Here is a 16,050-nt window from a genome sequence, read left to right as displayed (position 1 = left end):
TTTTCAGTTGAAACATTGTCTCTACTTTGTTTTTCGATAATATAGAGCAAAGGTTCTTCAGGAATGCAACAACTGTGTTACAGCAGAAGAGGTTGTGTTTTCCCTTAGTGGAGCCGTCTGCCAATGCCATTTAGATTATGTTGTCCTTATTGGCTTGGCATTCCTCTTCTGGAAGAGTTTTGTGCTATCTATGGTCTTGGAGATACCACTTTGTATCCCCTCCTTTAGATGATTTGTTTATAAATAATCTGGGAGACAATTCCTGTTGGAGATGGAAAGTGGAATTTAGGAATTAAGTGCATATACCCCTGTGGTTTCCCCATTATAAATTTAGCAACCTTTTGCCCTGATACGAGAAAATTTTCCCTATTCCCAGAGTGATAATAGCATTTAAAGGTAGACAGTAATATAGGTCCTTATGAAGACTTTAAAAAAAAATTTGTTTTTAAGTGTTTGTTTATTTATTTTGAGAGAGAGAGATGGAGAGCGAGCAGGGCAGAGCCACAGAGAGAAGGAAACAGAATCCGAAGCAGGTTCTGCACTGTCAGGGCAGAGCCTAACGTGGGGCTCAAACTCACGAACTGTGAGATCATGACCTGAGCTGAAATCAAGAGTTGGACTGAGCCATCCAGGCACCCCTTGTCCTTATTAAGACTTTAAATTTTTTTTTTTTAAGTAAATCATCTGCAGTATCCACATGGGATTTTATATATTTACCGTCATCTCTGCCACTACTGCCAAGAACATGAATAGATTATCTCTGATATTAACTAGCTGTGACCTTGGAAGAATCACTTAATCTTTGAGTGTTAGTTTCCTCATTTATAAAGTGGGGAGTAATAGTAACTGCTTACAGTGTTTAAAATATATAACATAAAGCATCTAGCTGAGTCCTTGGCACACACTGCCTTGGTCAATAAATATCACTCTTTACTAGGTTAAGTGTCCAGTGGCCACATAATAAGAAAAGGTGGTATTTCATGAGCATCTGAACGTGCCAAGACTGGGGAAGGCTTTAGGTGCTGTGTTTGAACTCTCCCATGTTGCCTGGTGTGAAGGTGAGACCCTCCTGCCTGCATACTTTGAAAGCCTGTCAGAGACTTTGTGGCAGCTCGGCTTCTCGGCAGCCCTTCCAGTGTCTTGCCAAGTGGCAAGACCTGTGGTTCCAGCGTCATTCAGGCCGGCCTGGTTTCTCTGTGCTCGGATTTGTTGATTAAGTCCAGATCATTCTTTGCATTTGCTACCACTTAATCTTGTTCTCCTGACCTGTCTGCTTCAAAGGGTGACTTGAGAATGTCATTTCTCCATTATCTCTCCAGTAAAGGCTCCATAAAGGATTTGGCCTGTCTGCTTTTATGTTTCATCTGAGTGCTTCTTTTAACTTTCATCTCTGAGTGCTTCCTTTGTACCTTAAGTAGTCTCATCGACTTCTTGCTTTTGATTTATTTAAGGATCCTTTTGTAATGGACTTAGTGTTCCTTTTAAAAGATGCATCTGAAATTATTTCCATTTAATTTCAGTTCTCACTTAACTGTTGACTTTGAACTTTTCTGTTTTACTTATTGGGTAACTTTCAGTTTAATTTGAAAAAAGAAAACAAAAGCACCTTTTTCTTGGGTACCAATTAGCCATGAAGGGTTGTGCTTTTAATACCTGGTTTCCTTGCTCCTTAGAAGAGCTGGCTTAGAGTCCTAGCTTTGTTACTTTCTAATTTTGTATTTTAAGAAAATTTACCTCCCTAAGTTTTGGTAGGAATAATAATAGTACCCAACTTAATAGTGTTGTTTTTAAGGTCGGGAAAGTGTTTTCTAAACTTTAAGATCCTAGTCAGTGTTCATATTTCTATCTGGCCCACTCCCCCACCCCCACCAGTATAGTCAGGTCCTTGTCAGATATCCCCATCACTTTGTCTCATGATGTGATCGGTTCATCTTTGTAAGTCTGGGAGAAACCAGTGTTATCAGAATCCTTGCTTGCTGCCTTGAGTTCCAGTTTGACCTGTTGACTTGTATTTTAGGCTTTTTGGGATTTTACTGAACATCGTACATTCTCATGTTTCAATCTTCTGCCACTTTGGAATCCTAAAGTACCAGAGCTGGGAAGAACTCATAAATAGCTAAATTCAGCTTCTTCATTTTATAGATGGGGCAGCAAGACCTAAAAAGTGGAAAGTATTTGCTCAAAACTATGCAGATCTGGGATTCCAGCTCACAGTTTCAAATGCCAAGATCAGTGCCCTTTCAGAGTCTGATCTATTTTATCTATCTGTCTCCTGTGTGACTGAGCAAGTAAGCTACATTGGTGAAACTGTGATTCAGATGAGGGTGACACTGCTGTTGACGGAGGCTGACCCTAACTAAGTCTTGGGGTCAAGAGAGGAGTCTTTCTGGTACCCTTTTACGGGGGGGGGGGGAAATCATCATACATGTATGTCCATGCGGTCTCATGCCATTTATCTCTGCTTGTCTTCCCCTTCCTGGCTTACTCATCCTCAGAACTCTAAGCTCTCTGCACTGACTGCTGTGGTTCCGGACATCCCAGGTTTCCGCAAGATCCTCCCCCGCTCAGATTACATCATCATCCCCAAGAGCAGCCTACAGGAGGATCGGAACTGCCCTCAGCTAGAGCTTTGTGTGGCCCAGAACCAGATATCCCCTAAAGGGCCATCTCTTGTGTCCAGTGCTGCCCCGGAGGCAGTGCCCAGCCATGCAGGCATGGCAGAGCAGTGCCTGGCTGTGGAGGCCCTAGCTGAGGAGGTGGGAGTCCTTGCCCAGCCAGGTGCTGTACAAGAGATCGCTACCTCAGAGATCCTCAGCCAGGATGTGCTCCTGGAGGAGGCTTCCCTGGAGGTAGGAGAGAGCCACCAACCGTACCAGACAAGCCTGGTGATTGAAGAGACCTTAGTGAACGGCTCACCAGACCTCCCCACCGGAAGCCTGGCTGTGCCCCACCCCCAGGTTGGGGAGAGCATGTCAGTGGTAACTGTCATGAGGGTAAGTGACTTTGGTACTGATGTCTCTTTTGCTTTATCTGAAATTCCTACAAAGGCAGCAAGTGCCATGCAGTGGTAGTGAAGAGTACTGGTGTGGACTTCTAGTAGGACTACAGTCCTCTTGAACCTTTTTGCCCCTGGGCTTACTCTAAAGTTCTCTTCAGTTTCTTAGGCACTCTTACCAACTCCTCTTGCCCATGATAGCTAGGGTTTTCTTCACATGAGATAGTCCAGAGGTACATTAACAGCATTTAAATGATATGGGCTATCCATGAATCGAAGCCAGGATCTGTCAAGCTGTTAGGATTTTATGTTCCCTGAAGATTGTTTTGGCAAACACAATAGTACCTTGAACTGTTGAGGAGAGTTTTCAGATGGTCTTCCTGGGCATAGAGTGTGTAGGAAAAGGGAAGCTCTACTTAAGGCCAGATCGATGGGACTTACAGTTCAGAGGAGTCTCTCCAGTGGCATAAGTGTCATGCCCAGCTGAGGGGAAAGAGCAGCTTCAGTGATCCCACTGCATGGCTCCCCCCTATTACCCTGGGTAGTGTGGCATCCTTAGAGAGTATGGGTTCTGCTTAGGCTGAGAGGAATGTAGGATGGCCTACATGTATGAGAGGAGAGCAGGTACCCCCTTGCGGAGGAATCTATGGTAGGCCTAAGTCCATTTTGTTTGTTGCCTCAGTGCTATTTATGATAATGAAGCATGCCACCTGCCTGCTTAAGGCAGATTGATAGGGTGTTAAGAACATGTGACAGGGTCAGAAGAGTTGGATTCTTTCACTAAGTGCTTATGTGATTTTAGGAATCCTAAGTCTGTTAGAACCTCAGTTTTCTCATCTGTGAAATGAGGATAGCACATTCTCTGCAGTAACAGTTTTCTCTTTATTCTAAATTAAAGTTTTGAGATGATCATAGATTCGTTTTTTTGGGCAAGCACATTGTTGTTATTGGACTTGATCAGTCTTTCAGTGTTGTGGGTGGCCCTGGGTGTGTGTTCTTTATTCCATCTCAGTAAAACCGTCCTTCTCTCCGTGTGCCCACAGGATCCCAGTGAGAGTAGCTCCTCTGCGCCAGCCACGCAGTTCATCATGTTGCCTCTTCCTGCCTACTCAGTTGTGGAGAACCCCACCTCCATCAAACTGGTCAGTGTGTGGGGAGCTGATGGAGATTAGCGCTCCATAAGAATTCTCTTCCAGGTAGTTCTGTAAAAGTCCTAGTAACGTTAAGACAGTAGTACCACTGGCAAACTCAAATTATCTGGTCCAGGTATTTACTGGGCAGAGGGGTATGGGGAGGGTCTGTGAATGCGGTGCTGCAGGACCCTTAAACTCCTCAAGTTACATACGAACTTTTCTTCTTAAGAGCATTTACCTAGGATAGGTTCAGTACCTCTTTCCAAATTCTCAGAAGCATACATGATATAGAAAAATTGAGGGGCCACTGATCTGATTCAATCTTATTACTGTGCCGATTAGAAAAAAGGGCCAGAGAAGAGAAAGGACTTGTTCTCCTAAGTATTCAAAACCACTGGGCTGCAAAACAAGCCAGAACCAGGACCCTAGTCTTTTGATTCTCAGTTAATGTTATTTTCCATCACATACTGCAGCATATGGGCTGAGATTTATCCCTAAATATTTCATGTTTTTTTATGCTATTGTAATGTTATTCCAAAGCTTTTTTTCTTTCTTTTTTTTTTTTTAAAGTTTACCTATTTATTTTGAGAGAGACAGCGAGAGTGAGGGAGGAGCAGAGAGAAGGAGAGAGAGAATCCCAAGCAGGCTCTGTGCTGTCAGCACAGAGCCCAACGTGGGGTTCAAGCTCACAAAACTGCAAGATCATGACCTGAGCCGAAATCAAGAGTCAGACACTTAACTGACTGAGCCACCCAGGCACTCCAAAACTGTTTTCAGTATCTGATTGTTCACTACTAGTATATGATAATATAATTGATTTTTTTGTATATTAAATTTGTATTTTGCAACTTTGTTAAACTCATGTTTCCTGGTAGCCTTTTTGTAGTCTCTGTTGCATTTTCTACATAGATGATCATGTTGTCTGTGAATAAGGACAGTTTTGTTTCCTCCTTTCTGATCTGGATTCCTTATTTCTTATCACCCTGTCTAGGACCTCCAGTACAATTGAATAGAAATGGTGAGAGCAGATATCTTTGTCTTGTTCCTTGTCTTAGGAGGAAAGCATTCAGTCTTTCACCACTAGGTGTAATATTAGTTATAGGTTTTTCAAAGATACCCTAATCAAATTTAAGAAGTTCTCTTATATTCCTAATTTTCTGGGAGCTTTTATCAGGAATGGATGTTGGATTGTGTCAAATGTTTTTCCTATGTTTGTTGAGATGGTTGTAGGAATTTTCTTTTTTAGTTTGTTAACGTGGTTAATTTCATTGTTTTTCAAATGTTAAACCAACCCTACATTCCTGGAATAAACCCCACGTGGCATTGAGGTGTTATTCTTCCAGCATATTGTTGGATTTGTTTTGCTGAAGTTTTGCGCAGAAATTTTGTGTCTATATTCACGAAGGATGTTGGTCTCTAATTTTCTTGTATATTGCTTATCTGGCTTTAGTATCAGGGTAATGCTTACCTAATAGAGCTAGGAAGTACTTTTTCCTCTTCATTTTTCTAGAAGAGTTTGTATAGTATTGGCATTATTTCTTCTTTAAACATTTGGTAATTGCTGGTGAAGTCATTCTGGACCTGGAGACTTCTTTGTGGGAAGATTTTTAACTGCAAGTCCAATTTTTAAAATATGTATAGGACTATTTCGATTATTTTTTTAAATGTTTGTTTATTTTGATAGCACGTCCATGAGTGGGGAAGAGGGACAGAGAGAGAGAGAGAGAGAGAGAGAGAGAGAGAGAGGAAGAGAGAGAATCCCAAACAGGCCCCGTGCTCAGTGCAGAGTCTGATTTGGGCTCTGAGATCGTGACCTGAGCGGAAATCAAGAGTCAGATGCTCACCCGACTGAGCCACCCAGGCACCCCTAAATTATCTGTTTTTGAGTGAGCTTTGGTAGTTTGTCTTTCAGGGAATTTGTTCATCTCATATAAGTTGTGAAATTTATTGATGTAAAATTGTTCGAAACATTCCTTTATTTTTTTTTTAAACTGTGGTAAAGTAGGCATAACATAAAATTTATCATTTTATCCATTTTTAAGGGTATAATTCGGTGTCATTAAGTATATTGACATTGTTGTGGAGTCATTACCAGTATCTATTTCCAGAAGTTTCATCATCCCAAACAGAAACCTTGTACCTATTAAACTATAACTCTCCTTTCTTCCCTCCCACGGCCCCTGGTAACCTCCGTTTTACTTTCTGTCTCTGAATTTGCATGGTTTAGGTACCTCATATAATTGGAGTCATGCAAATATTGTCCTCATGGTCTCTCCTTTTTTCACTTAGCATAATGTTGTCAAGGTTCACCTATCTTATACCGTGTATCAGAATTTCATTCTTTTTTATGGCTGAATGATATTCCATTGTGTGTATACGCTATATTTTCTTTATCCATTCTTAAACATTGATGGACATCTGGTGTGTTTTCACCTTTCGGCTGTTGTGAATATTGCTCCTATGAACTTTAGTGGATAAGTGTCTGCTTGAGTCCTTGATTTCAGTTGTTTTGGGTATATACCTAAGAGTGGAATTGCTGGATCATGTGGTAATTCTGTGTTCAAAATGCTGAAGAATGCTTATCCTTCTAATATCTATAGATTCTATTGCTTTTACTTCTCTCATCGCTGGTAGCATAAATTTGGGTCTCTCTCTCTCCGCCCTGCCCCCCCCCCCCAAGCCTGACTAGAGGTTATCAATTTTATTGACCTTCAAAGAACCAGCTTTTAGTTTCATTGATTTTCTCTATTGTTTTTTCTATGTTCTGTTTCACTGATTTTTGCCCAGGTCTTTATTATCTTTCTTCTTACTTTGGGCTTCATTTATTCTTTTTTAGTTTCTTAAGATAGAAGCTGAGGTCATTGATTTGAGACCTTTTTTTTCTAATATAGGTGCTTAGTGCTATAAGTTTCCCTCTAAGCACTACTTTAGTGGCATCCCACAAATTTTGATATACTTTCATTTTCATTTTGTTCAAAATACTTCTAACTTATTCTTTGACCCAGAAGTTACTTAAAAGTTTTTTTAATGTTTATTTATTTTTGAGACAGAGACAGAGCATGAGCGGGGGAGGGGCAGAGAAAGGGCGACACAGAATCTGAAGCAGGCTCCAGGCTCCGAGCTGTCAACACAGAGCCCGACGCGGGGCTCGAACTCGCCAACTGCGAGATCATGACCTGAGCCGAAGTCAGACGCTCAACCGACTGAGCGACCCAGGTGCCCTGACCCAGAAGTTATTTAAAAGTATATTATTTGCTTTCCAAATATTTGGGAGTTTTCAGATATCTTGTCTTTTATTGATTTCTGATTTCATTCCATTATAGTCAGAACTTTGTAGTTTGTAAGACCTGAATCCTTTTAAATTTATTGAGATTTATTTTATGGCCCAGGTTATGGTTTGTCTTGATAAATGTTCTGTGTGCACTTGAAAAGAATGCGTATTTTGCTTTTGAGTGGAATATTATACACATATCAGATTAGGTCACGTTGATTGATAGTATTCAACTCTTACATCCTTAATGATTTTCTGTTGCCTTGTTTTATCAGTTATTAAGAAAAGACATCCACCTATCACTATAAATAGTATTTATTTCTTTTTCCATCTTTATTAATTTTTGTGTCATATGTTGACTCTTTTTTTTATTAAGTACTTAAACCTTTAGGATTGTTATGTCTTCTTGGTAAATTGACCCCTTCATCATTATGAAATGACCTTCTTTATCTCTGGCAATATTGTCTGCTATGAAATTTACTTTTTTTTAATGTTTATTTATTTTGAGAGAGAGAGAGAGTGTGTGTGTGTGCACACATGAGCAGTGGTGGGTAGGGAGGAAGAGGGGGAGAGAGAGAATCCCAAGCAGGCCCCACACTGTCAGCGTGAAGCCTGACAGAGGGCTCGATCTCAGGAACCATGAGGTCATGACCTGAGCTGAAATCAAGAGTCAGATGCTTAACTGAGCCACTCAGATGCCTTGTCAGTCTGAAATTTGAATATTGAGCTTTCTTTGCATTGTTGTTATTAGCAAGTTTTATCTTTTTCCAGCATTTTACTTTTAACCTATTTATCTTGTATTTAAAGTACTTTTTTTTTTTTGCAGCAGTATATAGTTTGGCTCTAAGAGCAAGACTTTATGACAACCTTCTATTTTTTAATTGTGGTATTTGGGCCATATACATTTAATGTGATTAATTATATGTTTAAGTTTAAATTTGTCATTTTACTGTTTTTTTATTCTGTTGTATTTTGCTTTATTTTGAATTGGATGTTTTTGATGAATCCATTTTATCTCCTTTATTGGCTTACTAGCCGTTAACTTTGTATTAGTTATTATGGTGGCTTTTTAGGATTAATATTGTACATTTTAACTTATCACGGTCTATCTTCTAAAACCTTGGATAAACAATATATTTTTAGATGAGAAAGTTGTATCTTAAACAGGAACAACCCCTGCAACCCAATTCAAAGGCCTGAGCCTTTGCTCTCCTGGAAATTGTTATTCTCTCATAATTTAATAAGTGTCAGCCAGACTCTTCCAGAAAAGCTTTTATAGATAATACTTAAGAATGAAACACCAGCCTTGAAAACTAGCATTTTTTCCCTAAAGTTCTTTCTATAAGCTGCTGTTTAGGAGTCTTTCCAAGTTCATGGGAATTTATTTATAGAACTGACCTAACTTAAATTTTTACTCTGCTTTCTGGTGGTATTCAGAATGAATATTCTGTATGGAGCCACAGTCGGAGTGAAGATCAGAGAAGTTTTATATCCCAGTAATAATAATTTCTCACAAACCTATAGAATCTTCTACGGTTTACTGAGTGACATGTTTCCTTATTTCTTACCTCATTTGTTTTTCAAGAGATATCCATGAAATAGGAAGAATAGGAAGGGCGGGTGATTTTACAGAAGAGGGGATAAGGTGACTTACCCCCATGTCATCCCGTGTGTCAGTAGTGGAGTTGGAACTTGAAACCCGGTCTCTTTCCCTCTTACCACACTACTTCACCCTCAACCTTGACTTGCTACTATTAGAATCACCTTTTCCCTAGGCATTCTGGCACAGGTAGCCTAGTGGCAGCTTGGTGTTTCTCCAAGGGAGGTTTTTGCTTTTTGGCCAGGCTAGGAAAAATGGGATTAATATCTGAGTAAACATCTGTAAGACACAACAAATCTGACAGGAAAATGTCTCCTTTGCGGCATTAATCAAGAAATGGAGCTTGGCTAATTTCTATTTGTAGCCGAAAATAAAAACCCATTGTAATCATTCTGTTCAAAGGGAAATCATTGGAGATGGTGAGAGCCAGTAGCTGAATATATTCGTATGCCGATAATTAAATTCAGTTGCATATCAAAGGACTTGATTTCTGTTGAAATTCCCTTTTTTTTTTTAAGTGGCCATACTCTATTTTTATATCTCTGAACCCTAAGTCCTAGGTTCTCTGATTTTTAACTAACAGGAATGAAGAGGAAGCAAATTCTTCGAAGTATTTAGGGCTGTAGTGTGCAGCCAAGTGCGTGGAAGGAATCTAGGACCAAGAATCAAAGACCTCTGGGTTCTAAGTCTAGGTGTGCCCTAGATTCACTATACAACTTGAGGTAAAGCATTTAACTGCTCTGAACCTCAGTAGTTACAAATACCTACTTCATAGAATTGCGGAAAGCGTTAAATGAGATATTGGTAAAGCGTTCAGCGCTGTGTGGTGCTTCATTAATTAGTAGCAGTTATTGCTGTGTCTATTCTTCTGATACCTGTGTAATCCTAGGCAGCTGTCTTTCCTCATTTGAACCCAGTTTCTTCATTTCTCAAAAGTGAACTAATTGTATCTTACAACCTTTCCAATTCTGACCTTTTAAGATACCACGAATTGGCTATTCTTCTACAAACTGGTATCCTCCTGGCAGTTTTGTGCTTATAATGGTCTTCAGGATCTGAGAGGGCTTGCACTGTGGTGTTGATTCTGACCCACTCTTTTCCTTACAGACCACTACATACACCCGCCGGGGCCATGGGACATGCACCAGCCCAGGTTGCTCCTTTACCTATGTCACCAGGCACAAACCACCTAAGTGCCCTATCTGTGGTAACTTCCTAGGAGGGAAGTGGATCCCAAAGGTAAGGTCCATTGGCCATTGCTGCTTTGGAAACCCCATAAAGTAGGCTCCCTGTTCCCCTTTAGAGCAAAGGACTTAAAAAATAAATATTTGTTTTTACTTTCTGACTATACAAGTAAGTCATTTTCATAAAATGTCATCCATAATCTTACCCCATCCAAAGAAAAGTCATTATTAACATTTTGTTGTATCTTCTTCTAGTCTTTTTTCTGTGAATACACAAGTTCTGTAGCTTGACCTTTTTTTTTTTTTTTACTTCACATATCATGCCATTAAATATACAAGACCATTATCTTTAATTGCTTTATAACTTCCTATGAATGACTACACTATGTCAGTTTATTCATTTCCTGTTAAATTTTTAACAATCCACCCTCCACACTGACTGCTTAGTTATTCAGATGCGTAGCTCACATCTGCTCACTTTTTAGCTCAAAGTCCTTTCAGTATCCTATAGCTGCTATTAAAAGTAAAGGTCCTTAACCAGATATCTAGGTCTTTCATAGTTAACTCTCCAAATGTATACTTCTGTCTCTGTTTCTAAGTAACTGATGCTTGATAAATAAATGAGCATCAGAGCTATGCCCCTGTGAAGTTCAGTTCAACACATTGCTTTGTTACTTGTTTTATACTTCACATTGACTATATAAATCATACATAACTTGTCACATTTTTGTATGAGACTGTAAATTGTTTAGGGTCAAAAGAACTAGAATCGTCCGGGATGGGATATAGAGGAGATGGTCTTGAAGGATCAGTGGAATTTGGGTAGGTAGAAAAGGAAAGAGAGAGCATTGTTTTTGTGACAATAACTTAGGCTAGGTTTGTGTTTGTTAGGTGTCTAGCTCAGCAGGGTCCACATTTATCTGTAGAGAGAAAACTTCTATAGTGCCATACCTTTTAAGTTCCTTGGGGGCAGTTTCCATAGAACATCTCTGAAAAATACTGGGATGGTGACTTTTGCCCTCTGGCTGAATGTTGGGAGTTCAGGGCATCACTAATTCCAGGAGACAGAATAAGTTAATACTTAAAAATACACTTCTGGGGGTGCCTGGCTGGCTCATTTGGGAGAGCATGAGACTCTTGATCTCGGGGTCGTGAGTTTGAGCCCTACATTGGGGGTGGAGACCATATATGTATGTACATACATACATAAATACATAAGTAAACGCATAAATACATAAACTTTTAAAGGGAAAGAAAGAAAGAGGCATGTGATCTCTGTACCGGATTTCTGGCACTGAGTTCCTAAAACCCTAGAAATTTCCAGTGTTAGGAGAGAGAAGAGTGTCTTTGGGAGGATAAGAGAAAAAAGTACACTTCTGGAGTCTGCTTTTCTCCGTTTGAACTTCTGTCTCTCAAGGATTTTGGCTATATAATCTTGGGCAAGTCATTTTATGTCTATTCTTGATTTGGTTTTTCTTTCATTTGTAAATGGAGATTAACAATAGTGCCTACCTCATTAGGGTTTTTGGATGGATCAAATGAGATTATCCCTGTAAAGTGGATGGTGCATTCCTAGTGTAGATTAAATCCTCAGCAAGAGGTCACTGCTATCATTATTGGCAGTAATAGAATTACAGTCTCTATTACTGCTTTTTACACTATCAGTTCTCAGGGCAGGAAGGGCCCAGTGCTTGTGTGTTTCAGATTTTGTTGAGTTTCTTGTGCTCACCATCTGTCTTGTGCTGCTGTGCAGCCATTCAGTTTCCTCCCATCCTAATTATCCTCCCCAAAATGTACTTCCTCATCTGCAGTAGGGAGATTGAATAGGGTAGTTGGACTCCTCCTTGACCCTTCTTCACAGATGCACAGCAGGTTTGTCACATGACCTTATTTCTGATGCTTTTTTATGGAAGAGTCTAACTCATCCTGTAGCCTTGTCTCCTTCAGGTTCTGTTTTTAGTTTGGCTTTCTTTTTTTCATTTATGTCTTTTTCCCTTCTTTGATTGAAATAACTTGAGCCATGGTTCTCTTTCTGAGAGCAAATTCACATTGTGAAATCAAATTTTTTTTATTAGCTACTTGTCCCCCATCTTTTAAAAAAAAATTTTTTTTAATGGTTATTTTTGAGAGAGAGAGACAGAGACAGAGTGCGAGCAGGGGAGGAGCAGAGAGAAAGGGAGACTCAGAATCTGAAGCAGGTTTCAGGCTCTGAACCATCAGTACAGAGCCTGATGCAGGGCTCAAACCCACGAACTGTGAAATCACAACCTGAGTCGAAGTTGGACGCTTAACCGATTGAGCCACCCAGGCGCCCATAGGTACTTGTCCCCCATGTTGATTTGTTAAGTCAGATTCTTTTCTCCAGAGGTTTTTATAGAATTGCCATGTAAAGAGTAAATACTATGATTTCAGAATTTCATAGGATCAGAGTGAGTGAGTGTAAGAAGAAAAAGGGTAACATTTTAGCATCAGTGCACTTGGAATTTTAGGGAAAAAAGTGACTTTGGTCATCAGGCAGTTCAATTCCAAGTCTCTAGTTGAGGAAAGATAGATTCAAGAGAAGTGACTTGTTAAGTTCATGTAGCTAATTATGTCAGTGCTTTTCCACTAAATCACACTTCTCAGGCATTGCTATGCTGTTTAGCTGCAGAATTTTAAGATTTCTGGAGTTCTGATTTTTGAAGCTGCAAGTATAAATAGTTTCTAAAAGCTCCAAATGTGTTCATGCCTGTCAGGAAATGACTCACCTTTTCTTGTATTGTTCCAGAGTTTCATACTGGCTAAAATTAGCCCAAGAAATGTTTGGCACAGTTCCCAATGAGTTGGATGGAACAAAAGATAGTATATAAAGCTCTGTAGCCCAAGGCCTCACTCCTTTGGCTCTCTGATGGTGGTAATTGAGGTCTCTGAGCAGGCAACTGGTGGTATTTACCTTCTATCTGGAAAGAAAGTGAAATCTCAAAAGGGTAGGCTGAGTTAAGGAAATGTGAGCTCATTAGCTAGTTATTTTGCTCTGATTCCTTAAATTATTCAGTCTCCCTGAAGAGAATTTTTATCTGCAACAGCCTACTTAGTGGGCAGTGTTTTGCTCAGAGATTTCATTGCAGAGATTTAGCTTGTCTCCTGTTTTTCTACCAACTTTTCCCTCTCCAGCAGTCAGTAAGCTCAGTGCAGTTTACTAGGAATTTTTCTCTGTATTTAACTTGTCTTCACGGACTTATTAAAGTCTAATAAGTCTAATAAAGTCACACTTATGTGTGTTAGAATCGGAGAATGCTTTACAGGAGATTTCTTAGGTCATCTATGTTGGTTCTTAACCAGAGGCAGTGTGCTGCCCAGGCCCCTTTGGAAGTGGAAGGGGTTTTGGTAGTCTGTGACTGGGAGAGAATACTAAACGGTAATAACATCAGCCACAGATGCTAGACTTCTGCAGCATGCAGGGGAATCCTGCACCATGAATTGAGCCCCCCGAAAGACTGTTGTACTGCTGTTGACGAATGGTGAGAGGCCGACCCTCTTGTTTCATGGTAGCAAAGTGAGAGAGTTCAGGTGAAGGTTGTCTGAGGTGACATAAGTCATTAGATGTGGAGCACAACCTAGATAGAACCCAGCTTCTATGTTTATATCTCTTCATTTATAGCACTTTTCACTATTCACATGGAGTTAAAAGAACCTTCCTGAGACAACCGCGGTTTTAAAAAAATTGCTTGTGTATGTAGGTAAACGTATGTGTATGTACGTATGTGTGTGTATAAATAATAGTATATTTCCACAGCATAAAAGCTAAGGCACCAAGGAATTTTTCAAGTAGGCTGACCTGAAATAGTGGCTGGGATTTATAGTGAGTTTGAATATTTTCTAGTAAGTAATTAATATACGTATGAGTTAATTTGACTGAGTGAGAAGTTTGTGGCGTGTGTGTAAGCCAGCCTTAAGACTCACCTGAAAGAATCTGGGACAAAAGATAGAGTTTTCCCTAACAGAATTGGAATTTTTGAGGCTCATCATGTGAGATGTGACTGCATTGGGATAAAGGGAACACCAAGATAAAGAGCTTGGGACTTCTGGGCCCAAATATGGCAACGTATCAGCTTCTTTCTAGACCTAGAGAAGCAGGCTTTGAACAAAGGTCAGGTTCAAAATGCCAACTTCATTTGCTGAAACCTAAAGAGGCTATCAATAAGAAATTTGTTAGAACAGCTGTATGCTAACCTGGGTGTTGAATATTGTAGTGAAGGGGACCTGAAGTCTGAAGACTTGGATTCTGGCCAGCTTTGTCTTGACACCTGACATTAGCCTGTTCCTGCCTCTGGGTCTCAGTTTCCTAGTTGTTGCCCATGCGTTGTTGTTGTGAGGAGCGAACGAGAAAAGATTTGTGATGTGTTGTCCACTGTAAAATGCCAAATGCCTACAGGCATTCTTATTTTTTTTAGGAAAAGCCAGCCAAAGTCAAAGTGGAATTGGCTCCTGGTGTCTCCTCCAAAGGTTCGGTGGTTAAAAGAAATCAGCAGCCTGTCACCACTGAGCAAAACTCCTCTAAGGAAAATGCCTCCAAACTGACTCTGGAGAACTCAGAAGCTGTAAGCCAGCTCCTAAGTGTAGCTCCTCCGAGAGAAGTGGGTGAGGAGAATGAGTGGGAGGAAGTGATCATCTCAGATGCCCATGTTTTGGTCAAGGAAGCTCCTGGGAATCGTGGTACGGCAGCCACGAAGACGCCGGTGGTCAAGAATGGTGTGCCGCCTGAGGTCTCTCTGGGGACAACTGAGAATGACAGTCCAGGACCAGACATACCACCACCAGCTGAGAGGACCAGCACCTCCAGTCCTCTCCCTGCTCCCAAAAAGCCTGCAGGGTAAATGTGTTTATATGTTATAGGATTGTTTTTAGAATAGCAAGTTGGGAAATGTTCCTTGTTTTGTTTTATGTCGTTATTAGCATTACTGAGAGAGGCAGCAGAGCCCAATTAATGTTTCCTATTTTAGAGATATGGAAACTAAGGCCCAGAGCCACAGAATGATTTGCCTTTCCTCTTACACTCTGCTGTCTGTGCGTTGCTGGCACATTCCTGTGCATCCCTTCTTGTCATTTTCCCAGAAGCACTTGCTAGGATCCTGTTGGTACAGCCTGAGGCCAGTGTTAGAAGCTAGTATCCAATCCTGGATAGTAGATTTGGAAAGAGAAGCCTTATTAAGGTATAGAAAGATTCTTGTCCTGGTGATCAGAGAATTCAGTTCTGGTTGTAATCTGTCTCTGACTTCTGTTTGACCTTGTGCATAGTCACCTCATGCCCGTTCTTTCCTCTGAAAAATCTTGAGTTGGATATTAGAAAAATCTAATCCTTAATGGCTGACCTCATAGACTTTAGATTGTGTGTGAAGCATGCATAGCCCAGTGCATTGCAGATAGGAGGTGGTCCATAAATATGGGCTATTTTTCCTCCCCATGCCCTCCCTAAAGGCTTGACTGCATTTTTCATGTGGCCCCTTCCCAGAGGCAGTTGTGGTCTTGTAACTAAAGGCCCTTATTTGTTTATATTAGTGGTTCTCAATGGGGAGCAGTTTGTCCCCAGGGGACATTGTGGCAATGTTTAGAGACATTTTTGGTTGTTAACAACTGTGGGGGAGAAGGGTGCTGCAGGCATCTAGTTGGTAGAGGCCAGAGATACTGCTAAACATTCACAGGACAGGCTCCTACAAAGAATTACCCAGCCCAAAATGTCAATAGTGCCAAGGCTTAGAAATTCTGGTTTCTATTATTTGATTTAAAATTGTTTATTGTTGACTAGGAGATATATGCACATGATTCAAACTCAAAGGGTATAAGGAATATACACTGAAAAAAATCTCTTCTAGTCTATCCTTAAGTCA

The 16,050-nt window shown here is 40.3% G+C and overlaps 1 protein-coding gene across 4 annotated transcripts in view; it reads left to right on the top strand.

The window, feature by feature from the left end:
• Nucleotides 1-16,050, top strand: part of HMGXB3 (HMG-box containing 3) — a 47,164-nt gene that overhangs the window by 5,249 nt on the left and 25,865 nt on the right. For 3 of the 4 annotated variants that reach the window (XM_049648023.1, XM_049648025.1, XM_049648026.1), the window contains 4 exons: nt 2,496-2,993; nt 4,039-4,137; nt 10,107-10,238; nt 14,617-15,035. In XM_049648023.1, coding sequence (XP_049503980.1) covers nt 2,496-2,993; nt 4,039-4,137; nt 10,107-10,238; nt 14,617-15,035 — 1,148 coding nt within the window. The remainder of the gene's footprint in view (nt 1-2,495; nt 2,994-4,038; nt 4,138-10,106; nt 10,239-14,616; nt 15,036-16,050) is intronic. The other variant, XM_049648027.1, reaches the window with a different exon arrangement.

The sequence above is a fragment of the Panthera uncia genome, assembly GCF_023721935.1.
Source record: "Panthera uncia isolate 11264 chromosome A1 unlocalized genomic scaffold, Puncia_PCG_1.0 HiC_scaffold_17, whole genome shotgun sequence".
NCBI lineage: Eukaryota > Metazoa > Chordata > Mammalia > Carnivora > Felidae > Panthera > Panthera uncia.
This window is presented reverse-complemented; position numbering and strand designations above follow the sequence as displayed.